Source organism: Hippoglossus stenolepis, chromosome 1 (genome assembly GCF_022539355.2).
Source record: "Hippoglossus stenolepis isolate QCI-W04-F060 chromosome 1, HSTE1.2, whole genome shotgun sequence".
NCBI lineage: Eukaryota > Metazoa > Chordata > Actinopteri > Pleuronectiformes > Pleuronectidae > Hippoglossus > Hippoglossus stenolepis.
This window is the reverse complement of record NC_061483.1, coordinates 1,546,058-1,571,941: the sequence shown is the minus strand read 5'-3', so window position 1 is coordinate 1,571,941 and position 25,884 is coordinate 1,546,058. Positions and strand designations below refer to the sequence as shown.

The following is a 25,884-nucleotide window of genomic DNA, read 5'->3' as shown; positions in this document are numbered from 1 at the left end:
GGTGTGTTTCTCAGGACTCTGACGGGTTTTGGTTCTGGTCTCTGCAGGTTTGTCTCACATCATTGAGACCAGAAAGGTTCTGGACCTGAGGATTGACCTGAAGCCGTCCTACCTGCTGATACCAAAGTCTGGCTTCTACAGTGACGAGTCGGACCTCATCATCGTGGACTTTGGCAGTTTACAGGTCAGTTCTGTTTTTATTTGATTCTGAATGAAGTTGAATTGTATGAAGTTAAATGTGTAGTTAAATGTGTGTGTTTTCAGTTGAACAGCGTGGATCAGAGCAGCTTTAGTTCGTCTACATCGTCCTTCTCGTCTCTAGAGGAGATCATGGATCGAGCCTATGAGAGATTCAACGTAGAGCTGAGACGAGTCCAGGTCCTGTACAGCAAGTCAGGTACGCACGCACGCACGCACGCACACGCACGCACGCACACACGCACGCACGCACACGCACGCACGCACGCACGCACACACACACACACACACAGAGGTTTGTGTACATTTTCTGAATCCAGGTGTGAACTGGTTCCAGGTGAGGTGTGGAAGTCGGCTCGTCTTCAGGGTTCATCACTTCAACACATCCTCCAACCGATGGACTTCACCCTCCACCTGGCAAAGTGCTTGGTGGCCAAAGACGCCAGGATGCCCAGGTAACACTCACCTGTGGACACCAGTCATTACACTGACTCTCCTGCTGACTCTGACTTTGCTGTTGACTCACTTGTGTTGCAGGTTCAAGGTGTCTGGGGAACTGCCGCTGCTTCATGTAAAGATTTCGGATCAGAAAATCCAGGATGTTTTTGAGCTGGTCCAGAGCATCCCCCTGCCAGACATGGGCTCCTCCCCCTCCACCCCCACAGAGAAGGTACAGTTGGTACAGTCCACTTGGGGGGGGAAGTGACCGGGAACAATAGGAGCCATAAGCGGAAGAAGTTTGATTGACAGGTGACTGCAGCATTGATGTCACCATATTTGGCCGTATTTCCTTCTTCAGATTCTGTCATTGGCTGACGTCAGACCACGAGCGCTCAGTCTCCCCCCCGGCCTCCTGGACGCCATGGAAACCGGTTGGTGCTTCCTGCATTGAGATTGGCTGCAGATGTTTCTGTAGTGACTCTACGTGTGTTTGTGTTTGATCCATTTATTTTTCTCAGACTCTGATGAAGACGTCAGTGAGAAGTCGATCGATGAAGACCTGCAGCGCACGACTCTGGAGGAACTGATCGACGTTCACTTCCAGTTTGAAGTCAAAGAGGTGCGTTGGGCTCTTCTGTCTCCGGGTCAGTGTCAGCCATGTGACTCAGTGTAACAGGGACCTCTGGTGGTGTGTTCAGGTGCTGTTGGAGCTGACGCGGCAGGAGGACGAGGAGAAAACCGTCTTGTCCTTCAGTGTCTGTCAGCTCGGGGCTGAAGGGAAGAGGCGGAGCTTCGACCTGAGCGCCACCTCATACCTGCGCAGCGTCACACTTGACTACTGTGGAGGTCAGAACTTTAACCAATGTTTGTTATCTGAATGTCAACTGAGGTCAAGAAGGTGGAGACTGCTGTTACCATAGAAACAGCTGAAAGTAAACACACAGAAGGTTGTGTGTGTTGTTGTTGTGTATTCATGTGTGTATGTGTTTCAGACGACAGGACTCGTCCTCTCCACCTGATCAGTTCTTCAGAGCAGCAGAGTTCAAACCTGCTGAAGGTCGAGTTCATCAAGGTGAGAATCAACAAGTCACCTGTTCACCAGCAGAGTCACATGATCTCAGGTGGATCAGGTGTGTGTGTGTGTCTTTTAATGTGTGTGTCTGTGTGTGTCGTCCTTCAGGCGGACCCCAAAGGTCCTAGCTTCCAGACTCTGTTCGACAACACTGAACAGACACTAAAGGTGAGTGGAGGAGGGGTTTCTATAGCAACAGAAGGAGATGTCAAACAAAGCTGCGTTAGGTCCGGACTTTATTTATTCTTGATTTTATTAATTTCCTTCAGCTTCAATGATGTTTCATGACTTTATTTCTTGTTTTCTTTGTGACAGCTGTGTTGAAAGATGAATAAAGTTTTTATAACAGACGTTTTTCTTCCTGTCAGCTGATCACAGCTGTTTCCTTGCTGTTCTCAGGTGGAGTTTTCCTCTCTGGACTTCCTCCTTCACACTAAAGCTCTGCTTTCGACCATCAGTTACCTGAGCAGCGCCCTGCCGTCAGATCTCAGCACTGCCCGAGACCGAGACACCAAAAAACAGGTGGAGAAGACAGGACGGGGGCGGACAGGTGAGTGACTGGCAGCACAAGTGTGTCAGAGTGTGACGTCCTGAGAGTGACAGGAAGTCTGTCTCTGCTCCGTCCGCAGTGTCTAAAGGAGTCAAAGATGGCGGCGTCTACAGCTTCAAACTGTTTGCTGTGTTGGGTTGTTTCCACGTGGAGGTGTGTGATGACCGCTGCAGCATCGCTGACATCAGAGTCCAAGGTACAAACACGATCAATTACACACTCGACTTTCATAAAGCTCATCGACTGAACCGTGCTCGCTGTTGCCCCTGCAGGAATCGATGCGTCAGTGTTGGTGCAGGCGAAGGAGACCGAGGTGTTTGCTCGACTCCGAGACATCGTGGTCACAGACGTCAACCTGAAAACCGTCCACAGGAAGGTGTGAGGGCCGACATGTTTCAATTCTCATCACGCTGGTGTGCGTGATGATGTCACACCTTCTCTGACAGCTGATTGGATCTTGTTGCAGGCTGTGTCCATCATGGGTGAAGAGGTGTTCAGCTTCAAACTGGTCTTGTTTCCGGGGGCGACGGAGGGGGACGGCTACAGCGACATGTCCAAGGTGGACGGGAAGGTCACGATGCGTCTGGGCTGCATCAACATCATTTACCTGCACAAGTTCCTCATGTCGCTGCTGGTCAGTAGCTTTTGTTTATGAATACATAATTACGTAGAAACAAAGAATAATGTACACACAATACTTTATATACAGAAACACATTCATATATTCACAGTGTTGATTATATTTACATATATTCAGGACCCGTTGTGTTTATTGAATGTTCTTTATTTGTCTCGTGTTGTCTCTGTGTGATGTCAGACACTTCTATTAACTTTCACCTAGATTCCCAACAATCACCTGGTGGGATAATATTTTTAATTATCAGCGATAGTAATAACAAACAAACATTTTAATTCTGTAAAAACTAAACCGCCTTAGAAGTTTTAGCTTTCATTAATAATTAACGATCATATTTTTCAGACGTCACGTGACATCTGTGGTCACGTGACGTCTGAAAAATATGTTATCACATCCTTCTTTGCCTCACAATCAGCTGATCCTGTGATTGGTTTCTAGTTGCTTATAGCAACCAAAACAAAATGTTAAATATATAACATTTATTCTATTGTTTTCATTTTGTTGTTTGTATGTTTCCAAATTACTTCCTGATTAGTTCAGCTCATTTCCTGTCTGGGTAATGCTAAAAGGATGTAATAAAGAGGGAGGGATAATGATAGAGGGAAAATGACGACATCAACTGTTAAAATGAAATCAGGAAGATAATTAATAGTTAACAGAATCTTTTAAACGGAACTTTATTGTGAAAGTGTTTGTTCGTCTCTTTCCTGTCTCATGTTTCTTGTCTTGTTGATGTGTTTTGTTCTTTCAGGCTTCTTTTTGCTTTCAGTACTCGTCTGCTGATGAGGTACAGCTTCCAGCACGAGCGCTGCTGCATCAAACCTTCTGCTTTAGCTTCACTGCACCTTCACTTTAAACTTCATCATGACGAATAACATGCAGAATAACGAGTGTTTGACCCGAGGGAGGCGCTAGTGGAAAGATTCCAGGTTTAACAGGATCTACTTTATCTCTGGTTCTCGACCCCGCGGCTGATTTGCACTCGTTGACTCACGTTAATCCGACGTCTGTGTTCGTTCTCATCTGAGACGACACTTTTTCTGCTGCAATTTAAACTTCTGTAGTTTCGAGACGTTTCTTTTTAAAATTCGTCTTTTCCGATTTGGCGAATTTACAGTGAAACTGAGCAACAAGAATCCAGCAGTCGTCTGTTAACGTGTTTAAATCATCCTACAAAAAAAGAGACACTTTGACAGTTTAACTCCACCCGTCTGAGACCAGGAGAAGGTCAAAACAAACAAAGTCACATCTGATTGGCTGAGCTCAGATGGAGGGATGAAGACAGAAAAGATGAGGGAGGGCTGCTCGTGTTCACCTCCTCATACGTGCTGTTCATCTCACACAGCTGCCATCATTCACCCCCCCCCCACCCCCCAGCCCTCAATCACATGACCTCTGCCTGTGTGACCTCACTTCCTGATCACCTGACAGATTTGAATCTGTTTGAACTTCATTCTTGTTTCATAAACTTCAACCTGTGAACATAATGAGACAAATCAGGTTTCAGATTCAGACTTGATATTTATTATTATGATCTTATGATTATATTATATATTCTCAGTGGAACTGGAGAGTCAGAGATTATATTCATACTGTGAGTCTCATGTTTCCTCTCATACACTTTGTGTAAATGTAGAAATGATTTTTTATGTTTTTATCTGAGGTTCACATTTTTCCTCTGAATGTTTATGAGACAGAAATGAACGCCTCACATCGACTCCCTCTGCTGCTTCAAAGCGTTTCTCTGTACGTCTCCATCCTGTCACTCTGTTTGTCGTCTCACTCCCGATTTATTTTTTGTTCTTAAGATGTTTGTAGACAACTTCCAGACAGCTAAAGAAGCTCTGAGCGCCGCCACGGCTCAGGCGGCGGAGAAGGCGGTGTCCAGCGTTCGAGACTTTGCCCAGAAGAGCTTTCGTCTGTCCATGGACATCAAGCTGAAGGCGCCACTCATCATCATCCCCCAGTCGTCCACCTCCCAGAATGCAGTTGTGGTGGATCTAGGTCTGATCACGGTGGAAAACAGCTTCTCTCTGCTTCCTGTTGAAGGTTTCTCTCTGCCGGCGGTGGTGGAGAAGATGGATGTGAAGCTGACGCAGCTGAAACTCTCCAGGTGAGTAAATCAAACACACACGTTCTTAAAAACTCAGTCGCACCAGAGAGAACTCACCTCTGAGGTGACCTTTGACCTCTCACCAATGACAGACCTGGATGTTGCTCCTAGCCAGTTAGCATCTTAGCTGTTAGCTCAGCAGCTGCAGTTGTTCACTGACCCAGGGAGACGCCATTACATCATCAAGACTCAAAATAATATAATATAATGTTCTTCCCCAGGTGGGAACCTTCCCTTGAATAAATGAATATATAAATAATATTGAATACCTGTTTTTTCTTTATTTAGAACCGTTCTGAGGCCGGACTCCTCTCAGCTCATCTTCTCAGACATCGAGATCCTTCAGCCAATCAACTTCGAGCTGCTGGTCACCCGGAACCTTGCAGCTTCCTGGTTCACCAAGATCCCTGCAGTCCAGGTCCAGGGAGTCCTGCGGTCGCTGAACGTACGTCTCAAACGTTCTTTTTGAAACTGATGTCAAACGATTTGGGAACGAGACGACAGCGTTTGTCTTACATCTGCTTTCTAACAGCCTATCGTATATGTCACACATGTGACTGTGGCCGTGAGGGGAATCCGTTCAGTTTAACTGTATTTGTAAAACATCACATCAAAACCTACGTTATCTCAAGGCTCTTATGCTAAGCTAACTCATCACTGTGTTAGCTTGAACGTTGACCAATGAAAGAGCAGTTATGACTCATCTGTGACGACTGTGTCTGTGTTTCAGATGAGTCTGGGTGAGGAAGACCTCGGCGTGCTGATGAAGATCCTGGTTGAGAACATCGGTGAAGGAAGTAAAGCGCACGACATGGACGTCAAAAGTCGGGTGGCTCAAGGTGACTCAGAGTGCATTATGGGAAATCTGGGCAACCGACTCTGGTGAATATCGTCCAATCAGATGCTGACCCCTGTGCTCTGTCTCCTCAGAGAAGGCGGCGCTTGCTGAGCAGCAGGTGGAGGTGATGTCACCACAGGTGGGATCTGCTGTGATCCCGCCCACCATTGGAGCTCCGACTGAAAACATCATCAACGTCCTGCTGAACTTTGAAATCAAAGAGGTATGAGATCTGCGACTGACAGAACATCTCTGTGCTGAAAGAACCTGAGAACGACCTCAGGAGGAAAGTTTAAAGTCACCAGGTTCTGAAGCTGCTCTCCGGTCGTCCATGTTCTCCAGGTGCTGTTGACCCTGAAGAAGCCCAGAGAGAAGACGGAGACGCCGTTCCTCGTCCTTCACGTCGCTCAGCTGGGCATCGACACCAAAGTCAGGAAGTACGACATGTGTGCCACAACGTACATCAAGAAGATCACCATGAAGTGCCTGGAGTTCAAAGGTCAGAGCCTTCTGTGACGTCCTGTAGTGTTTCTATGGTAACGCAGGCGTTCATCACATTCTCTCCTCTCGTTTCAGACTCGAGCGGCGAGCCGCTGTGTCTCGTCAGCTCGTCTGTGGAGTCTGGAGCTGAGCTGCTCAAAGTGCAGTACTTCAAGGTGAGGACGTCAGACAGGTGTGATCACATGATCAGAATCAGAGATCTGACATCATTGGTTTTGACCTTTGACCTGTGTGTGTTTTCTCAGGCCGATCGTTCTGCACCAAACTTCTCCACCAACTACAAGAACACGGAGCAGATGATGAATGTGAGCTGAACGCACACACACAATCACTGACACTCAGATACATGCTGACACACACAGACACACACAATGACACGCTGACTGTGTGTGTGTGTGTGTGTGTATTTAAATGTGTATAACTGTGTCTCTGATTCTCCAGGTGACCTTCACCTCTCTAAACGTCCTGCTTCACACTGAGGCTCTGCTCTCTACCATCGACTTCCTGTCCACTGCTCTGATGTCTGACGGCATGACGTCCTCTGACAAAGACGTCAAACAAAAGACAGACGAAAAGACGCCTTCTGCCAAGTCCAGTCAGTACCACACACACACACACACACACACACACACACACACTGTGACCTCATGCTCACCTGGTATTGTGAGGGACCTCCTTCTCAGCAGACGACCTCTGACCTCTGCAGTTTCATGTTGAATCAGACAGATTTGCACTTTTCTCGGTTTCCATACGCTGATTTGTTTGTGGCCACAATATCAACACAAAATGATTAAATTGTTTTTAAATGAGTAAAATCTTTCTTCATAGTAGATCTACACGCAGCATGGATTCATCCAGTACCTCTCGACTTCACCAGATTTGTTTCCTGAACTAACTAACGAGTCGTTGTGTTTTCTGTCAGCTGCCACGATGTCACCTTCAGACAGTGATGTCATCGACCTGAAGGTGATGATGTCACTGGGTGCCTTCAATGTGCTCGTGTGTGACCAGAGCTGCAACATGGCCGACATCAAGATCCAGGGTAGAGAACCACATCTGAGTTTTTATTGTTATTTTCATGATTTCAATTGGTCAACTTAAGTTTAACAGATGTGTTTTCTTTAATCTTCAGGTGTTCACGGATCTTTATTGAAACAAGGAGCACAGACGATTATTTCAGCTCGACTCCGAGACGTTGTCGTCCTCGACGTCGATTCTCAAACCATCCACAGCAAGGTCACATCGGAGATTCATATCGATAATAATATTAATAAGCCCCTAACACTGGGAGACTCTGGAGACTCTGTGGATGCTGCTTGTTGAACTTTGACCCTCTGTCCTTCAGGCTGTCTCCATAGTGGGGGACGAAGTCTTCAGCTTCTCCATGAGTCTGACTCCGAACGCCACCGAGGGCGCCGGTTACGCCGACACGTCTCAAACTGACGGCAAAGTGAAGCTGAACGTCGGCTGCATCCAGGTGGTTTATCTGCACAAGTTCTTCATGTCTCTGCTGGTGAGTTTCACTCCAACACCGAAAGAAAATATAGTTTCACTGGATCAGATGAAACTTTCTGTGTTTTAAATTAATAATAATAATCTTTTCAAGAGAAACAGTCAAAGATCGACTGATATTTAAAACATGAGCGTAAAGTTTTTCTAAAAAGATTCATCGTCTTGGATCAGTTTTATAGATAAATAAAAACATAATCAATTTGTTTAAATAATTTCATAAAGTAAAAAAATATCAAAATCTAATCTAATTATTATGTTTTAATTATTAGAATTTAATCTCAGTCATATTGTGCCTAATGTTGATTTAACGTTTAAGTAAAAATACATTGAATTGATTGTAATTCATTATTTTCTCGATAAAACATTTTATCTTTTATTCCTTTCAGAATTTCAGCAGCAACTTCCAGACGGCGAAAGAAGCTCTGAGCGCCGCCACGGCTCAGGCGGCGGAGAAGGCGGCTTCCAGTGTTCGAGACTTTGCTAAGAAGAGTTTCCGCCTGTCGATGGACGTCAAGCTGAAGGCGCCGCTCATCGTCGTCCCCCAGTCCTCCACCTCCCAGAATGCACTGGTGATGGACCTGGGTCTGATCACGGTGGGTAACAGCTTCTCTCTGCTTCCTGTGGACGGGTGTCCGCTGCCGGCGGTCGTCGACAACATGGACGTCGAGCTGACGCAGCTCAAACTGTCGAGGTCAGTTGAACAGAGAAGAAAGAATAAAGGCGTCCACATTGTTTCAGTCACATATTTTCATAAAGACTCTTTTCCTGTTTCCTCCAGGACCTGTTTGGACCTGGAGTCCGATCGACCCAGCATTGAGCTGCTGGAACCCGTCAACCTGCACCTGAACATCAAGAGGAACCTCTCTGCTTCCTGGTACAAGAAGATGGCGGCTGTGGAGATCGACGGAGACTTGAAGCCCATGATGGTTGTTTTTCCCATAAAAACATCTGAATGATGATAAATATATCTGTTCAGATTTTTCCTTGGAGATGTTATAAAGTTGTTCTGATGCTTCACACAGTTTAATTCTCTGCAGACGTCGTAAAGAAACACATGAACTAACACAGAATCACATGCTCTTGTTTTACATCCAGTCGACATGTGAACCAGTGAAGGTACAGTTGTTTCTGAAGAGTCGTCTCCTGTAGTGAAGAGTTAGTGTCTGTAGTGATCGGACCACATTGTCTGTAGTCGTCTGGACGTAGGTTTGGATTGGACCAGCAGCTCCGTCTTTGTGCTTAGTCTTAACTTCAGTTCAGGTCTGAAAGCAGCTGCAGTGACTGCAGGTCTCAGCTTCTGTTCGTGGATGTTAATAACTGCAGTGTCTCTACTTGGCCTGCAGGTGGAGCTATGTCAGGAGGACCTGAAGGTGCTGCTTCGGATCCTGATGGAGAATCTGGGAGAGGCTGGGAGTCTGCAGCCTACCGCCCCAAAACAGGAGGAGATCAGTCTGCCTGTCCGAACAGCAGGGACGCCCCCTGCAGGTCTGAGGACAGATAATATTTACAGACATTTGGATAAACAGTGTTTCTGTTCCTGTCGTCTCTGGACCCCTCATCCTGATCCGTCCTTCATGTCTGCAGATGTTGTGAAGTCGAGTGTGAGCAGGAGTGAAGAAGAGGATGAAGCTCTGGAGTCCGTCAAGTTCCAGTTCAACATCGAGTCTCTTGGTCTGGTTCTGTACAGTGACGACCCACAACAGGTCCGTCACAGACACAACAGCTCAGCAGAGTTCTGTAAGACTGGGTCATGATCAGCTGGTCCAGGATCAGGTGTGTGATGGTTGTTCCTGTTCCCTGCAGCCTCTCCAGCTCCAGCACCTGGAGAACCTCAGACTGGGCGAGTTCACCCTCCGGTTACTGAAGACGTCAGGGAGGATGTTTGCCAGCGGCAGCATGGAGGTGACCACGGTCCTGACGGACTGCACGCTGGACGACCTGAGGACCGGTATGGAGAGGGTGACGTCACGGTAAATCATGTGACCTATTCAACTCATTTGTATCTAAATGTATTTTTAGATGTAAATGTATTGTTTTTTAACCTTTGATAACTAATATACTATTAGTTACTATGTAAATAAAGTTCTTTCATGTGTAATATTAACATTTATATTGAGAGTAAACTCAACCTTTTTCCTTTTCTGTTATTATTCACTCACTGTTTGTGTTTTAGAAAATTTCTCATTTAAAATTATTTTTCACTGCTGCTCATCTGAAAGTCATTTTACTGTAAAATATTTAAATAAATCTCATAATTCTCACATGGAAACAGTTAGAAGTTGTGTTAGTGTGTTTAATCGATGATTGTGTAAACATTGATCACATCTCTGCTTGTTGATATATTTATATATTGTTCGCAGCATGGTCAGACGGAGAGACGAGAGGAGCTCAGAGACCATGATCGACGTGACGTATCGTCAGAGCGCCGCAGAGCGGGAGGTGGTGGCTGTTCTGCAGAAACTCTACCTGTGTGTCAGCGTTGAGTTCCTCATGGCCGTGGCAGATTTCTTCCTGCAGGCTCTGCCACAGGCTTCAGCTCTGACCACCGCCTCAGCCCCAGGGGACAGACTGCCGCTGAGACAGACTGCAGAACCCCGAGCCGACGCCAAGACCGGTAAGACCCAGAGACGCAAACTCAATGATGTAGAACGAAAAACCACAGTAGAATCAAAACCAACCCACAAATCTCCACCCGGCTTTAAAACCTTCGTCCCTCTGCAGCCGCCGCGGTCAGGACTCGTCTGCGGGCGGTGGTCGTGGACCCAGAGGTGGTGTTTGTTGCCAGCCTGATGAAGGCCGACGCCCCCGCCCTGGTGGCCTCGTTTCAGTGCGACTTCAGCCTCCAGGCCGAAGGCGACAGAACCCAGAACATGAAAACAAACCTGAGGGAGCTGAAAGTCCTCGCTTGTCCGTTCATCCGAAACGAGGAGGGCAAAGCCGTCACCACCGTAAGATCACATCACGCTGATGTTGTTACTGAAACTTATATCGATTACTGCTGATTGACAGAGGGAAGGTTCGTTGTGGTTGTTACTTTATATTTGGTTCAAAATGATCAACACGTCCTCACCTGCTCGTTGACGTGTCTGTCGCACTCTGTCCAATAGGTGTTGAAACCCTGCTCTGTTGTCTTGGAAACCAAAACCCACCCCAACCAACCGCTGAGCGGCTCTGTGACGGTGGAGGAAGTCATCGTCAAGGTGCGTTCGTCCATTTACTGTTTTTAAGACGTCTTTGTAAAGCATCACCAGTTTGTTATAGAAAACAAAAAGAGTAAGAAACTCATCGTCCGCGTGTCGTTCTCCGTTCAGATCTCTCCGTTCATCATCAACACGGTGATGACGATAACTGCCGCCATGACGCCCAAGCAGCCTGACGAGCAGAGTCCAGACGCGGCGGGAGTCGCTGACCTGTGGTCGGTCATGAACATCTATGACTGTAACTATTGGTTCCTGGGAGTGGATCAGGCCACCGAGGTCACCGAGAGCTTCAACGTGCACGATGGACGCAACCAGGGCGAGAGCTTTGCCGCGGAGGTCAAGGTACGACGACGTCTAACGCCTCCAAACCGTTAAAACATGAAACTTCAGTCAGAACTGTTAATGGTTGACGAGGTGGTGTTTGATCCGCAGGTGGTGCAGGTGACTCTCGAGTCTGGTTTGGGTCATCAGACCGTCCCTCTGCTGCTGGCCGAGTCCTCCTTCAGCGGATCGGCCAAAAACTGGTCTTCTCTGCTGCAGCTGAAAGCCAACATGACGCTGGAGGTGAGAACCGCTGCTTCACGTTGGAACAACAGCAGAAACAAACTCACCTTCAATGACTGATGTTGTAATGTTGACACATGTCGTATCTGCAGGTGAACTACTTTAATGAGATTCATGCCGTGTGGGAGCCTCTGATCGAACGAGTCGACGGCGGCAGCCGAAGATGGAACCTGGAGCTGGAGGTAAAACTGACGGTTAGAGTTCTCTGGTCCAGCTTCAGTTCAACACATCATCATCTGCATGTGAAGCCTCTGGTTAGAGTTTCCAGTGAATCCAGTGAATAATGTTTCTGAGTCCAGATGGTGAATCAGTGTTAGAGGATAATATTTCACAGATTAACAAACTGATGAACCAGGACCGACTGTGTGTGCTGAGATGTTCTGACACATACAGACATAACATGAGAGGATTACAACCTCCTGAACTAAAATACCACTCATCACCTACTACATCATGTTTCATTCTCTGAGTGACACGGCCCCTGATTTAACCCTAACATCAAACAGACCAGATAATCTGTGATGACCTGTGATGACCTCTGATAATCTGTGATGACCTGTGATGACCTCTGATAATCTGTGATAATCTGTGATGATCCGTTTGTGTCTCTGAAGATGAAGAACAACCTGCTGCAGGACAAGAGTCCAATTCATGGAGACGACTTTGTGATTCTTCCTGAACCTCGAACAGCGATTAACATCTGCTCCAAAGACACAATGAACATCACCGTGTCTCAGTGCAGCCTCAACGTCTTCCACAACCTCACCAAGGTCTCACATCACAACATAACATGCTCGATCACATCATATCATGTTCAGTGTAATGTGTAGTTTAATCTGTACATTAATTTATAGATTAAGTTATAGATCAACTTGTAGATTAACTTAATTCATTTGTAGGTAAACTTTAGCTCTGCTGTATTATTGATCAGGCATTCTCTGAGGGCACAGCCTCCACCTTTGACCCGTATCTGAAAGAGAAGGCCCCCTTCACCATCAGGAACTCTCTGGGGATCCCTCTCATCGTGCAGCACAGCGCCACCCTCAGGCTGGTGGGATTATCATCACAGGGAAAACTTCACGAGCTGTCGGTGGATCAGAGCATGGACCTGGAGCACTCCATGTTCGATCCGTCATCACGAGGCAAACTGTCGGCGCTACAGCGTCAAGAGAGCTGCCTGTTCAACCTCACCATAGGTCAGAACTCGTCACGTGACCTGCTCTCGCATGGTTCTTGTTTCTGTTACATGTATGAAATAATGTCTGTGATTGTGCAGTTCCCACCGGATACAGCGAGATCGCCAACGTCGCCGTGGACAAACCAGGTCGTCGTCTCTACAACATCCGTGGTCCAATGCTGCAGGAGGCGGTTTCTGTGCTGCTGCAGATCGACGCCGCCGAGGGCAACAAGGTCATCACCATCCGTTCGCCGCTGCAGGTGTGAATCACAAACTCTCATCACAGTCCAGAGCGTCTCAGCAGCAGCACAACTTTTTTACACTGTTTGTATTTTCAGATAAAAAATCACTTCTCTGTGCCATTCACCGTCCTGAGGTACTGTCCCACGTCACGCAGCCTGGAGAGCGTCGGACAGGCCGAGCCGGGGACAGAGTTTCACGTCGCCTTGGAAACATACAGGTAGCACCACACTGCACTCAGTTACACAGAGGAGCGATTTTCATCTATGTTTACTGGGACGTCGACATCGCTTCTGTTTTGTTTGAACATGAGAAAGAAAAGTTTGAGTTTGGCTGCAGCGCTGGTGTTTTAACCTCCGTCTGTCCTCCAGGTGTCAGCTGTTTGTCCGTCCAGCGGGTCCACTCGATGGACAGTACGGTCCGTCCTCCACCTGCGTTTCCTGGAAGGAGCAGGTGCACCGCAGCTCAGAGGTGCGTTCATTGCTGCAGTGTCCTGCGACTGACCGCAGCCTGCTGCCGCTGATGGTCTGCACGCTGGCCGTCCCAGACGACCTACGACACATCGCCAGCAACGGAGAAGAGGACTGGGACCCTGCCTACATCATCCACCTCCACCCTGTGGTCACGCTACGCAACCTGCTGCCCTACACAGTCCACTACATGATGGAGGTACGATAGCTTCCTCCTGGTTCTGATGTGGTTTGATTTTATACAATCTGGTCTAATCTGATTTAATCGGATCTTTCTTCTCAGAGCTCAGCGGACTCGTACAAGCTTCAGGAAGGCGGCACGTCGGACCTTCTGAACGCTCGTGTCGCAGGTGAGATCATGTCTCTGGTGCTGACGAGGTATCAGGGTCGCGACTGGCACGGACACGTCCGCATCAGGCAAGACATGCCGGAGTTCTTCACCCTCAGTCTCACCTGCGACTCGGACAGCAGCCTGACGGTGGACGTGAGCGTTCACGTGACGAGGACCACGAGCCAGCTGCTGCTGTCGCTCTTCAGCCCGTACTGGATCATCAACAAGACATCTCGCGTGCTGCAGTACAGAGCCGAGGACGTCAGCGTCAAACACCCGGCGGACTTCAGAGACATCGTCCTGTTCTCCTTCAGGAAGAAAACTGTGTTCAGTAAGAGCAAGGTGAGACAGGTTCCTGCTCCTCAGAGGACGAACCCTGAACATTTCATCAGACTCTTCTCTACTTGTGCTCAGTAAACAACTATAACAATTACATGATCAATACTTTTGTACTTTAATTAATACTCAAACGAGAATAATATATTTGAATCTGACTCTGGTTCAGGTCTCACACACCAACACGTGGGCGTTCAGCTCCTTGGTTTATTTTGTGTTTGTGTTGTCTGTTGCAGCTGCAGCTCTCCGTCTCCACCAGCTCCTGGTCTGACGGCTTCTCTCTCGACACCGTTGGAAGTTACGGTTGTGTTCGTTGTCCTGACAACAACATGGACTTTCTGGTAACTTCTGTTTAAACTTGTCCTGTATTTATAATCAATGAAAAACCAGGATTTGTCTTTGTCTCTTAGTCACTAGTGCTGGTTACTGATTAGTTAGTGATCCTGGTTACTAGTGCTGGTTACTGATTGGTTACCGTGTGTCAGGTGGGCGTCAGTATCCAGCTGAGCAGCTTCAACCTGACGAGGATCGTCACCATGAGTCCGTTCTTCACACTCGTCAACAAATCTTCTTATGAGCTGGAAGTGGGCGAGGTCCGCCCCACGTCCACCAGGTGGCACTACATCTCCACCACAGAGGTGAGTCAGTCTCACATAACAACCAGAGAACCGTCCAATCACAGAGCTGCGTCAGAGGAATGTGGATTCATTTAGTTTAGTTTTCAATATGACACGACTCTGACGTCATAGCTCTCATGTCTCCATGGTAACATCTGCTGAGGATCATGGGTACTGTAGTTTTTAAAGCTATCAAACAAACTGACCTGACAGTCGGAGGCCGGAACCATGAAGCAGGATCTGAGGTTACCATGGTAACTTCAAGTTTAACTTCAGGTTAAACTGACACTGCTTCTCTGAGCATCAACAGCTCAACTACTGACCAATCAGATGAGTTATAGGTTGTATTGTGTTGTTGTGTTGCAGTGCCTCCCTCTGTGGCCGCAGGACCCCTTGGGGAAGTTGTGCGTCCGTGTGGTCGGATCTGAATCATCCTCCAAGTTTTTCTTCTTCAACCGACAGGACAGTGGCACGCTGATGAGCCTGGACATGGTCAGTTCCCCTGAACCAATCACAGCAGTCGATTTCTCCTCAGTGGTCAGTTTTATATATATATATGTGTGTGTGGGTTTTTTTTTTTCAGTGTGGTGGAATCATCGTGGAAGTCAACATCTCCGATCACTCAACCGTCATAAGCTTCACTGATTATTATGATGGAGCTGCTCCTGCCCTGATGATCAACCACACACCCTGGGTCACCATCAGCTTCAGACAGAGGTCAGAGGTCAACACACACACACACACACACACACACACACACACACACACACCACGTAGCCTCGCTGCGTATGACGTCCTCTCTGAGAACAACTGAAACTCCTCATGTCCTCCTGTCGTCATGGATACAACTGATCACTCACCTGTGGCCTCAGGTGTTCTGGTGTCAGCTTCATTCATTACGTCACGTTCAGAACTTCAGAACCTTCAGAACCCGAGACTGTTTGTGCAGTTCGGAGCAGAAGGTCGTAACCTCACACTCAGGCACTAACACAAGGTTATTTAAGTTGTATGTGAGTCGTCCGTCATCACTTCATCACATCAGTGTAAGTTCAGGTCTCAGCCACAATATTCAGGTCACAAGTCAAATAATATTCATAATGTTGTCGACTTAAAGATGATGCAGGTCATGATTTTACTCCACGACACCGGAACATTATTAAAAACAAAGAACGTCACCTGAGGTGAATCGTTGATGACGTCAGCTTTTTGAGCGACTCACATTTCATTCTGCAGAAATTCTGGGATTTCTTTGAAAATGTCTCTTTGACGGGAATCTAACTACCACCTTTCTCTTCCTCAGCGGCTCGAAGGTGGTTCATGAGCTGAAACCGGGTCAGGCGCGGCGGTTTGTGTGGGACGACCCGGCGGGCGTCCGAACCCTCAGCTGGAGCTGCATGGAGCATTCAGGAGAACTGGACCTGCTGAAGGTCTGAATCGCACCAACACTCACTCATCAGTATTTTAAAGTATTTATATTTTAACCAGTGACCGAAACGTCAGTATTTATATATTATTTGGTTCCTCAGGACGATGTGGGTCAGTTCTCCTACGACAGCCTGTCTCAGGTCCACTGGGTGTCCTTCCTGGACGGACGTCAGCGGGTGGTGCTGTTCACCGAAGACGTTGCTGTGGTGACGAAGGCTCGACAGGCCGAGGAGCTGGAACAATTTCAACAGGAAGTGAAAGTGTCGCTACAGAACCTCGGACTGTCTCTCATCAACAACACCAGTCAGCAGGAGATAGCTTACATTGGCATCACCAGGTTCGAGCAGGTTTATCACTGGTTTTGTGGCACAGACCCACTGAGTTGTGTGTTTGTTGTTGTTGACTCTCCTCTGTTGTCGTACAGCTCAGGCGTTGTTTGGGAGTTGAAGCCGAAGAATCGTTGGAAACCGTTCAGTCAGAAAAACATCAACCTTCTGGAGAAAACGTACCAGAGTCAGCTGAGCAGAAAGACCGAGGGAGGCTGGGTCAAGCTGGAGAGCAACCTGGAGGTCAGAGGTCAACATGTATATCACAGATCACTATAACGTTACAACCCTGGTTTAGCGTCCTGTCAATCAGCTCAGCATCTTCTGCTCTATACATCCTTTTTTATTTACATTAGAAAAGTGCATTTCTTTTTTATGACTTACTTAAAACCCTCCAGTTCAAAGTGTAAACAATAAATATTGTTTAATATATTTGTCTATATGTCTAAACCTTTAACGTACTTTAGTTTAGAGTTCTGATGTGAGGAAGTGATTTCGATCTGAAACTTCTCCTGATGTTTATGATCAGACTGTAACAGACACTTGTTCAGTCTTTTGTCCAATGAGCTGACTGAGATGGTGTGATGTCACTTGTTGTCAGGTGAACCTCAGCGGCGTCATCATGATGATGCGTCAGCCGATTTCCTGTCCGGTGAGGAGGAACTTCCTGTCTGGGATCCAGGTGGAGCTCAAACAGTCGCTGCATCAACGCAGCCTGAGAGCCCAGCTGCACTGGTTACAGGTACACACAATTCAACACACACACACACACACACACACACACACACACACACACACACACACACACACACACACACACACACACACACACATTCTGACATGTTTGTGTGTGCAGGTAGATAACCAGCTTCCTGGTGCGATCTTCCCGATCGTCTTTCATCCAGTTTCTCCTCCAAAATCCATCGCTCTTGATTCAGGTGAGTAAACATCAACTCTGCAGATTATTATCAGATTGTAAACTCAGATTATTATTTTAGACATATAGAGATTATCACAAAAAAGTTACAGATTTAACATCAAACAACTTTCAGATAAAAAGTCCAGATCATCCTTTGTCATATTTAAAACGTTTTCTTTTAATTCAGTTTGATGAAAATGATTTTTTAAATTAGAACCGAACAAATAAATCCTCAAAATCAGTTTGTTTAAACTGAAGCATCAATATTCATCATCAGGTTTCACTTAAGAATCAAACAGAATAATAATCAGATGTCTTGTTCAGTTTGGTCTGAGTCTGTTGTGACCGTGTGAGGTCAGAGGTCAGAGGTCAGGGGTCAGAGGTCAGAGTTATGAGTCTCTCTATCCTCTCGTCTCAGAACCGAAGCCGTTCATTGACGTGTCCATCATCACCAGGTTCAACCAGCACAGTAACGTCATGCAGTTCAAGTGAGTGTCCAGCAGGTTTAATGTGTAATGTTTATTATTTCATCACCGTTCTGGAGGTCAAGCGGGTCGTCCACTGACCTCAGGGTCGGTGGTTCGATCCCCGGCTCCTCCATTCTGAATGTTGTTATGAATACACTGAACCGCTAATTGTCTCTGACGACTTGATAATGATATGAATAATGCTGATCATGAGTAATAGGCTGATCGTAATATTAATTATTATTATTATTATCTGACAGATTTCTAATGTCTGCTCTTCAGGTATTTCATGGCTCTGGTTCAGGAAATGGCAGTGAAGCTGGATCAGGGTTTCCTAGGAGCCATCTTGGCTGTATTTGCTCCAGCTGCTGACCCCCAGGCCAACAAACAGAAGGTAGAGCAAGTTGCCGGTTCAACTCCCTGACACACGAACAGTACACAGAGGTTAACATGAGGGTTTGTGTTTCAGTCCCGGCTGATCGACCGAGATCTGCAGCTGCTGCAGGCCGAGCTGATGGAGGCTTCGCTCAGCGACACGTCGGGACTGAGCTTCTTCGAACATTTCCACATCTCGCCCGTCAAGGTGAAGAGACGTCACTTCTCCTTCTTTACCGTCAAACTTTCTCTACAGATCAGAATCAATAAAAGTTTCTCACTTTATTTAAAAAACTGATGATTTCAATGACCGGTGATGAATCAGAACTGATTCATGTTGGTGTTAACGTCTCAGTATTAATATATTTGATCTATTTCAGTCGTTTTTTGTTTATATTTCAGTTTCCTGTTTGTTTATGTTGCAGCTTCATCTCAGTCTGTCTCTGGGCTCCAGCGGTGACGATGTTTCTCAGGAGCCAGCCGCCGTTCAGTCTCTCAACTTGTTGTTGAAAAGTCTCGGAGCTTCGCTGACGGACGTCGACGACCTCATCTTCAAGTGAGAAGCTTTCTTTTGTTTTCAGTCTTATATCAGAAGGTCGATCAGTCGATGTATTGATCCAGGAATCTTTTACGTGTCAATATGTAAAATCATGAATCTTTGTGTTGTTGCAATAATGAATCCAACGTTACATAATAGCAATGATCAAACTTTTAGTTTTGTTGCTTCTGAAAGAAAATGTCTGACTTCCTGTCTGGTCTGATGTGCTCTTGGCCGATTGGTTGTCTCTCCCTGACAGACTGGCGTTCTTCGAGGTGAAGTTTCAGTTCTACCGCAGAGAGAAGCTGATGTGGACTGTGGTCCGACACTACACCGAACAGGTAACGTCCCTACGTCTTCGTCTGTCCAGACCTGACGACATGTTCTGCTGGTTCTACCGAAGTCTTCTTCACGTCCTCCTCGCTCCGCCGGCGTCTCTGTGGATCAACTTTCCGCCTGTGACACGTGTGAAAAGCTCTTATTTGAAACTTGTTTCTCTCTGGCTGCAGTTCCTGAGGCAGATGTACGTTCTGGTTCTGGGTCTGGACGTCTTGGGAAATCCGTTCGGACTGATCCGAGGTCTGTCTGAGGGAGTGGAGGCCTTCTTCTACGAACCGTTCCAGGTAACGTAGAGACTGAAACTTGTATCTGAAACAGAAACAGAACCTGCAGTTTTAATAGAAGATAAATGTTTCTGTGATCAGACCGATGGAAGCAGAATATGATAACTAGTTACATGATAATAATAAATGTATTAATAATGATGTCTGTTTTATTGATGTTGTTTTGTATCACGTGTACCCTGTGTGTTGCTCAGGGAGCCGTTCAGGGTCCAGAGGAGTTTGCTGAAGGTTTAGTGATCGGCGTTCGCAGCCTGTTGGGTCACACTGTCGGTAAGAAACTGAAAATCTGCCAAACTGATGAAACTGAATGAAAAATGAAAATATAAAAGAGGAGTCACTGTTTTTGTTCAGCGTTTCACCCGTGAGAAAACGACTCTGTGTTGATGTTGCTGTGGCGTCCGGTGACGTCACCTGATTCCGTGTCCGATGACCACGATAAAGAGAAATAAAAAACGTCTGATTGTGATTCCTCGACTTTTAGTCTTAATCGCATACAGATATATCCTGTCATCAGCTGTCTGTCTCCTCACGTCCTGCAGGGGGAGCTGCAGGTATGGTGTCCAGGATCACGGGTTCGGTGGGTAAAGGTCTGGCCGCCATCACGATGGATAAAGAGTATCAACAGAAACGGCGAGAGGAGATGAACCGACCGCCCAAGGACTTCGGAGCGAGTTTGGCTAAAGGAGGAAAAGGACTGTTGAAGGTAATGAGTTTGTTCAGATGTGATGTCATCGTCAGGCAACAGCTCATTGGCCGATGAGACACAGTAACCAATGATCTCTCTGCAGGGAGTCGTGGGTGGATTCACAGGCATCGTCACCAAACCTGTGGAAGGTAAAAGTTTCTCTGATTCTACCACTGAAGTTAAATTCATGAAATTTACAGAAGAGACTGAAGATGTTCCAGAAGAAAAAAGAAAAGAAAACGATCTCAAGCATTTACATTTTCTTTTAACACAAACTTTGTGGAAACGTAAATTTTGTTTCTTGTTTTAATGGAAAACATCAGTTTCCTCTCGTCATGATCACGAGACTCAGATCTCAGGTTGAACTCTGACCTCCTGTGGTGTCATGTGACCTTTCAGGGGCGAAGAAGGAGGGCGCCGCCGGCTTCTTTAAAGGAATCGGTAAAGGTTTGGTGGGCGTGGTCGCTCGGCCGACCGGCGGCATCGTGGACATGGCGAGCAGCACCTTCCAGGGCATCCAGAGGTACGACAGCCTTTCAGTTTGTGTGGCTTCGTTTTTTGCGTTGATGAACTTCCTGTGAGGTTTGTGTGCGTCGTAACGTTTGTTGTCTCTGTTCTTCTGTTCACTAATTTTCACATTTTCTGTTTTCTGTCTCTTGTCGTTTCTCTCCGGAGTTTTCTTGTGGTTTTTGTTTTGAGTATTTTACATGAAATGTGTTAAAGCTCAGCTCCTTCACTTCCCGCTTGTCTGACGTCGTGAACGTTTAAATAAAAAAAAAAAAGTATTCTCCTGTGGTTGGGAACGGCTCTGTGAATATCATCGTTGACTCTGATTGGCTGATGAGGCCGATAAGAGCGGCGAGTTGAAGGAGACGAGCTTTAAACGACATCTTTAAATGTTTGCATGTTGTTGTGCAGCGGACGGACGGTGAGTTTGTGCATCGTGTCGCAAAATAAATTTCATCCATCGTTTCCAGACTCATGTCACTTCCCCTTCTAACACTGCCACAAGCCCCGCCCACTATAAGCCCCGCCCCAGCCTGTTGCGGCATCATGAGTCAGGAGGCCACGCCTCTGAGGAGAGTCGCCGTCCCGCTTCACTTCCTGAATCATGTTTTTCCACAAACCAACGACCAATCAGCTGCTAATTCAGTGATACGTTTTCATAATCATGAGTCATCACCTGATGAGCTTACCCAGAATCCCCTCTGCACTGCCTGTCCCCTCCTCAGGGATTGGCTGATTGGCTGATTGACTGATCACATGGTTCTGCTGAGTTTGGTTGAAACTGATGATTTGGAGAAACACGAACAGCCTCAGTGTTTGTTTGTTTGTTTGTTTGTTTGTTTGTTTTTTGAAACTGCTTGGCTACTAAATTCTACAAAGCACTTGACAACATGAAAGAACATGTCAATATTTACAAATATTAATTTATATTTGAAATTAAATCGAATGTTAAAATATTCAAAAACATTTAAATACTTTATATTAAATCTATATATGTTTGTGTGAAGGCATGCGTCATATAAAAGACATTAAGGACAATCATATGTAAATATTTGTAGTTACAAATAATATCAGTAAATAAACAGAAGAACTTAAAGACATGTAGATAATTTAAATACTAATGATACGTAAATAATGATTAATGTTTTAGACGTTTAATCATTATTAATTTAGTGTCTGTACACTAATACACACAAAGAAATACTTGTATAATTAGTATTTAGTCAGAAAACACTGACGTGTGACGGCTCGACAACCTGCCTGTGTTCCTACATTTCCCAGCAGCCTCAGTGATCCATCTGTCATGTGACTCATCAGTCAGCTCATTATAACCTGTCGATCGTTATGTTTCATGCCGTCACTGTAGAGGTCAAGAGAGGTGAGACATCACACCGGACGATTCTTAAAGAGCATCATGTGCATCTATGAGGCTGCGTCAGGTTGAACCTGATTAACTCGCCCACTGATCCTGAGTCAGTTTCTTTAACCTGATTAACTCGCCCACTGATCCTGAGTCAGTTTCTTTAACCTGATTAACTCGCCCACTGATCCTGAGTCAGTTTCTTTAACCTGATTAACTCGCCCACTGATCCTGAGTCAGTTTCTTTAACCTGATTAATTTACTGAATGATCCAGAGTCAGATTAATCAATCTGATTAACTCAGTTTTAATCACACAACGTGACTCAGACACAGAAACTGAACCAGCGTCAGGTTTTTGAAAGACTCGGTTTCACAGGTGAAGTTGTGAGCTGCTTTAAAAACACATAACTGACCTGTGTGTGTGTGTGTGTGTGTGTGTGTGTGTGTGTGTGTGTGTGTGTTTGTGTGTGTGCGTGTGTGTGTGCGCAGAGTGGCAGAGTCAACAGAGGAAGTGACCAGACTGCGTCCGGTGCGTCTGATCCGGGAGGACGGGATCATTCGACCTTACGACCTGACCGAGTCTCAGGGCTTTGATCTTTTCCAGGTTTGATCACTTTCACTTTCTTACAACATGATGTCACTTCCTGTCCTCAGCCTCCGTCACCTTGTGTCGTGAAACGTTTGTCTGAGTCACAATATTATATATATGTATAATATTTATTATAAATAGTATAGTATCATAATAATATCAACATCTAAACGTCGTGTTTGTTTTTTAAGTCACAGCCGTTGTCTGTGTGAATGATTTTTCATTTATTACTAATCTGAAGTTTCTTCTTCCTCTTCCTCTTCCTCTTCTCGTTCTCGTTCTCGTTCTCCTTCTCCTTCTCCTTCTTCCTCTTCCTCTTCCTCTTCCTCTTCTCCTTCTCGTTCTTCTCCTTCTCGTTCTTCTTCTTCTTCTTGTGTTTGTGTCTCATGCAGCCAGAGGAGGAATGAACAGGGTTTGAATTGAGCAACTTTATTGTGAATGAGTTTTTAAACATTATTAATCATATGATTAATTTCTCACTCTGCTGATCTGATAATTAATCTATAAATATTGTTGTATAAATATGAATCATTGAATATGTTCAAACTAATCTCTCCTCATACCTCAAACTGTTTTTACTCTCAGTTTATGACAAAACGTTTCACTGTTGTTTTTATTTATAAATTATATTTTAGTTAATTTATGATTAATTTATTGAAAATAGAAGCTCGGTGTGAATTATTTTAACTTTGTGATAAATGTTGTTTCTTCTGTAGATCTCAGTGATATTTTTATAAACATCAGATTTAAATTCATCCTGCAAATATATATCTTATTATATAGTATGTAATATTACCATGTTATATACTATATAATGTTATATTATGTACTTTATAATACAATGTTATAGTATAAACTGTTTAATAATTTATCATATACTATATTATCTGTATTATATTATATACTATATATTGTTAATAATTCTGTGTTGTGTTCGTCTGTGTCTGATATTTTTCAGCATGACCTCTGACCTCTGACACTGTTGTTTCTGTTAAACTAAAACTCTGTCTGATTCGGAGTGTGTGTGTGTGCGTGTGTGTGTGCGTGCGCGCGTGCGTGTGTGTGTGTGTGTATATAATCTTATTGTTCAAACCTCAGATGTAATAAAACTTCTCTCTTCACTAACTCTTTCTTTTCTCAGATGTGTCAACACAAACATCACTGAACCAGGAGATTTATAGTTTCTTCATTTTCCAGATGTTATTGAAATGTACCTAATGTGTTATTACACATCACATCTGTGCATATTAAATGAAAACAGTAATAATATGAATGGTATCATGTGTAAATACTAGTGTATATTAAATTAAATAACTGAATAATTAAATTAATTCATTTAAATCTTATTCTTTAATCTTAAAAAAAGTAATCATTCAATAAACCAAAAGTTTTTCTACAGTGAAAATCAGATGTTCTGAACTTTTGTCATCATTGACACTCACACCAACTAATGCTAATAAATAACTAGCTGTAACCAACACTAACTTTAACTAGCTCCATTTAACACTTACACCAACTAACTAACTCAGACTAACCCGAAATCAAACGAACTTTAACTCGCTCTGACTAGGACCAATAAACTAACTCTGACTAACTAACACTAATTAACTCTAGCTCCTATGTTGGTTTTAGTTTGGTTCATTCAAGTTGATTCTAGTGACATTTAGTTACTTATAGTTAGTTCTAGTTGGATGTTGTAGCCTCAGATGAATCCAGTGTCAGTTAAAACAGTTAAAACCTAAAGATGCAGATTAAATCAATTATTAAACTGTTTGTTTCCAGCGTTCACAAATCCAACAGTTGGACGGAGAAGTTTTCAGACGTCACTGTCTTTATCCCGGACACAGCAAGACCAACATCATTATTACCAACAGGTACAGACCTCCACAATAAAAGCCTCACTAACATTGTTGTGTTATTGTTGTTTTACTGTTTCCTTTGTTTTGTTGTGTAGGAGAGTCTTGTGCGTGAAGGAGATTAACTTTGTCGGCCATTTTAACAAAGAGTGGGAGTGTTTGTTTGAGAACTTCTATCGTCCTCCGGCCGTGACGGGATCTGAGCTGAGCCTCTACTGCAAGGTACCAAAATAAAAGTTCAAATAAACTGAAATGAACCTCAGATAAACCGGAAATCAAACTTGAAGTGAACCTGAAACAAACTGTAAATAATAAATGTATGTGTGTGTATACGTGTGCATCAGGAGCAGCAGAAGTTAAAGTTGCCAATGAGAGATGAGGAGTCGGTGAGGAAAGTTCAGCTCAGAGACACAAACACTGCTCAGGTATTGTGTATGTTTGTGTGTGTATGTTTGTGTGTGTGTTTTTTGTTGTTTCTGTTTTTGGCCCCTCACTCACTCTGTTGCTATGGTAACCTACAGGCGCTGCAGGCGGCCATATCAGACGCTCAGGCGGCGCAGAAGCAGCATCGAATGGCGAGACAGAAATCTCAGCGTTTCCTGAAACTGGACAACAAGCACTGAGGTTCCTTCCTGTCAGCGGGTGTCACTTCCTGTCAGCGGGTGTCACTTCCTGTCAGCGGGTGTCACTTCCTGTCAGCGGGTGTCTTTGTTTGAATGTAAGATGTTAAAGAGGATTTTTATGAAATGTTGAGCTGTGCCTTTAAGTGTAGAAACAGATCCAAACTGACTTCCTGTTTACACATCTGGAACCATCCAATCAGAGCTCACTCTGCACTTTTTTCAGTAAGGTTTAATTGAATAGCTTCATAAAACTTTAGTTTATATGTATTGAGACATTAGGCCAATCACTAGTGGACAGGAAGTTGATTATAAAAGAAATTAAAGCTCAGTTGTTATTGGGCTTTTACTTAATGAAGGAATTACGAATGTTGTTTAACTTCCTGTTTAAAAAAAATTCTAAATATATCAAATAATTTTATCTGTTGTTAGAGAAATGTTTTTATTTTATTTTAATTCGATTATTTTGACAATTTGGGGCTGTGGGTTATCTTGGTCCCTGCTGTTTGCCTGCAGGTGGCGCTGTCACGTGTCTAAGATGAAGCTGTAAAATGAGGTGTTGCACTAAAATCCGTTCCACTTGTTTCTGAACTGTTTGATTTACTTTCATCTGTTTCTGTCTTTGTTGTTGTTTACGTCTGAAGATCAAAGGGCAAATAAAAAACCTGCTCTGTAACCAAAGAGATTTTTATAAAGACGATTGTTAAACATTTTCTTTATGAGTGAACTTTGTGATCAGAGTGAGACCAGCTGTTGTTGCTTCACTTTATAAATCACTTCAGACCAGCAGGAGGCA

The 25,884-nt window shown here is 44.9% G+C and overlaps 1 protein-coding gene across 6 annotated transcripts in view; it reads left to right on the top strand.

Moving 5' to 3' along the window:
• vps13c (vacuolar protein sorting 13 homolog C) overlaps positions 1-25,798 on the top strand; it is a 35,863-nt gene extending 10,065 nt beyond the window's left edge. For 3 of the 6 annotated variants that reach the window (XM_035184535.2, XM_035184447.2, XM_035184358.2), the window contains 67 exons: positions 48-184; positions 265-397; positions 536-653; positions 736-868; positions 998-1,070; positions 1,158-1,258; positions 1,338-1,485; positions 1,632-1,711; positions 1,820-1,879; positions 2,111-2,261; positions 2,341-2,457; positions 2,534-2,637; positions 2,728-2,895; positions 3,650-3,685; positions 4,707-5,011; positions 5,300-5,456; positions 5,742-5,850; positions 5,942-6,072; positions 6,192-6,348; positions 6,426-6,505; positions 6,596-6,655; positions 6,792-6,945; positions 7,273-7,392; positions 7,483-7,586; positions 7,696-7,863; positions 8,249-8,553; positions 8,641-8,788; positions 9,206-9,347; positions 9,447-9,565; positions 9,666-9,832; positions 10,223-10,476; positions 10,584-10,810; positions 10,970-11,062; positions 11,174-11,404; positions 11,495-11,626; positions 11,719-11,808; positions 12,241-12,396; positions 12,558-12,822; positions 12,903-13,063; positions 13,142-13,263; positions 13,415-13,712; positions 13,797-14,186; positions 14,417-14,521; positions 14,666-14,818; positions 15,164-15,289; positions 15,381-15,514; positions 16,098-16,224; positions 16,324-16,559; positions 16,647-16,791; positions 17,150-17,290; positions 17,405-17,486; positions 17,886-17,955; positions 18,217-18,328; positions 18,404-18,517; positions 18,735-18,865; positions 19,107-19,188; positions 19,357-19,470; positions 19,665-19,740; positions 20,010-20,173; positions 20,259-20,304; positions 20,555-20,678; positions 22,029-22,040; positions 22,513-22,627; positions 24,395-24,486; positions 24,567-24,690; positions 24,813-24,893; positions 24,990-25,798. In XM_035184535.2, coding sequence (XP_035040426.2) covers positions 48-184; positions 265-397; positions 536-653; positions 736-868; positions 998-1,070; positions 1,158-1,258; positions 1,338-1,485; positions 1,632-1,711; positions 1,820-1,879; positions 2,111-2,261; positions 2,341-2,457; positions 2,534-2,637; positions 2,728-2,895; positions 3,650-3,685; positions 4,707-5,011; positions 5,300-5,456; positions 5,742-5,850; positions 5,942-6,072; positions 6,192-6,348; positions 6,426-6,505; positions 6,596-6,655; positions 6,792-6,945; positions 7,273-7,392; positions 7,483-7,586; positions 7,696-7,863; positions 8,249-8,553; positions 8,641-8,788; positions 9,206-9,347; positions 9,447-9,565; positions 9,666-9,832; positions 10,223-10,476; positions 10,584-10,810; positions 10,970-11,062; positions 11,174-11,404; positions 11,495-11,626; positions 11,719-11,808; positions 12,241-12,396; positions 12,558-12,822; positions 12,903-13,063; positions 13,142-13,263; positions 13,415-13,712; positions 13,797-14,186; positions 14,417-14,521; positions 14,666-14,818; positions 15,164-15,289; positions 15,381-15,514; positions 16,098-16,224; positions 16,324-16,559; positions 16,647-16,791; positions 17,150-17,290; positions 17,405-17,486; positions 17,886-17,955; positions 18,217-18,328; positions 18,404-18,517; positions 18,735-18,865; positions 19,107-19,188; positions 19,357-19,470; positions 19,665-19,740; positions 20,010-20,173; positions 20,259-20,304; positions 20,555-20,678; positions 22,029-22,040; positions 22,513-22,627; positions 24,395-24,486; positions 24,567-24,690; positions 24,813-24,893; positions 24,990-25,091 — 9,212 coding nt within the window. In that variant the 3' untranslated portion in view covers positions 25,092-25,798. The remainder of the gene's footprint in view (positions 1-47; positions 185-264; positions 398-535; positions 654-735; positions 869-997; positions 1,071-1,157; positions 1,259-1,337; positions 1,486-1,631; positions 1,712-1,819; positions 1,880-2,110; positions 2,262-2,340; positions 2,458-2,533; positions 2,638-2,727; positions 2,896-3,649; positions 3,686-4,706; positions 5,012-5,299; positions 5,457-5,741; positions 5,851-5,941; positions 6,073-6,191; positions 6,349-6,425; positions 6,506-6,595; positions 6,656-6,791; positions 6,946-7,272; positions 7,393-7,482; positions 7,587-7,695; positions 7,864-8,248; positions 8,554-8,640; positions 8,789-9,205; positions 9,348-9,446; positions 9,566-9,665; positions 9,833-10,222; positions 10,477-10,583; positions 10,811-10,969; positions 11,063-11,173; positions 11,405-11,494; positions 11,627-11,718; positions 11,809-12,240; positions 12,397-12,557; positions 12,823-12,902; positions 13,064-13,141; positions 13,264-13,414; positions 13,713-13,796; positions 14,187-14,416; positions 14,522-14,665; positions 14,819-15,163; positions 15,290-15,380; positions 15,515-16,097; positions 16,225-16,323; positions 16,560-16,646; positions 16,792-17,149; positions 17,291-17,404; positions 17,487-17,885; positions 17,956-18,216; positions 18,329-18,403; positions 18,518-18,734; positions 18,866-19,106; positions 19,189-19,356; positions 19,471-19,664; positions 19,741-20,009; positions 20,174-20,258; positions 20,305-20,554; positions 20,679-22,028; positions 22,041-22,512; positions 22,628-24,394; positions 24,487-24,566; positions 24,691-24,812; positions 24,894-24,989) is intronic. The other 3 variants (XM_035184628.2, XM_035184714.2, XM_047342626.1) reach the window with 2 other exon arrangements.
• Positions 25,799-25,884: the final 86 nt, after the last annotated feature.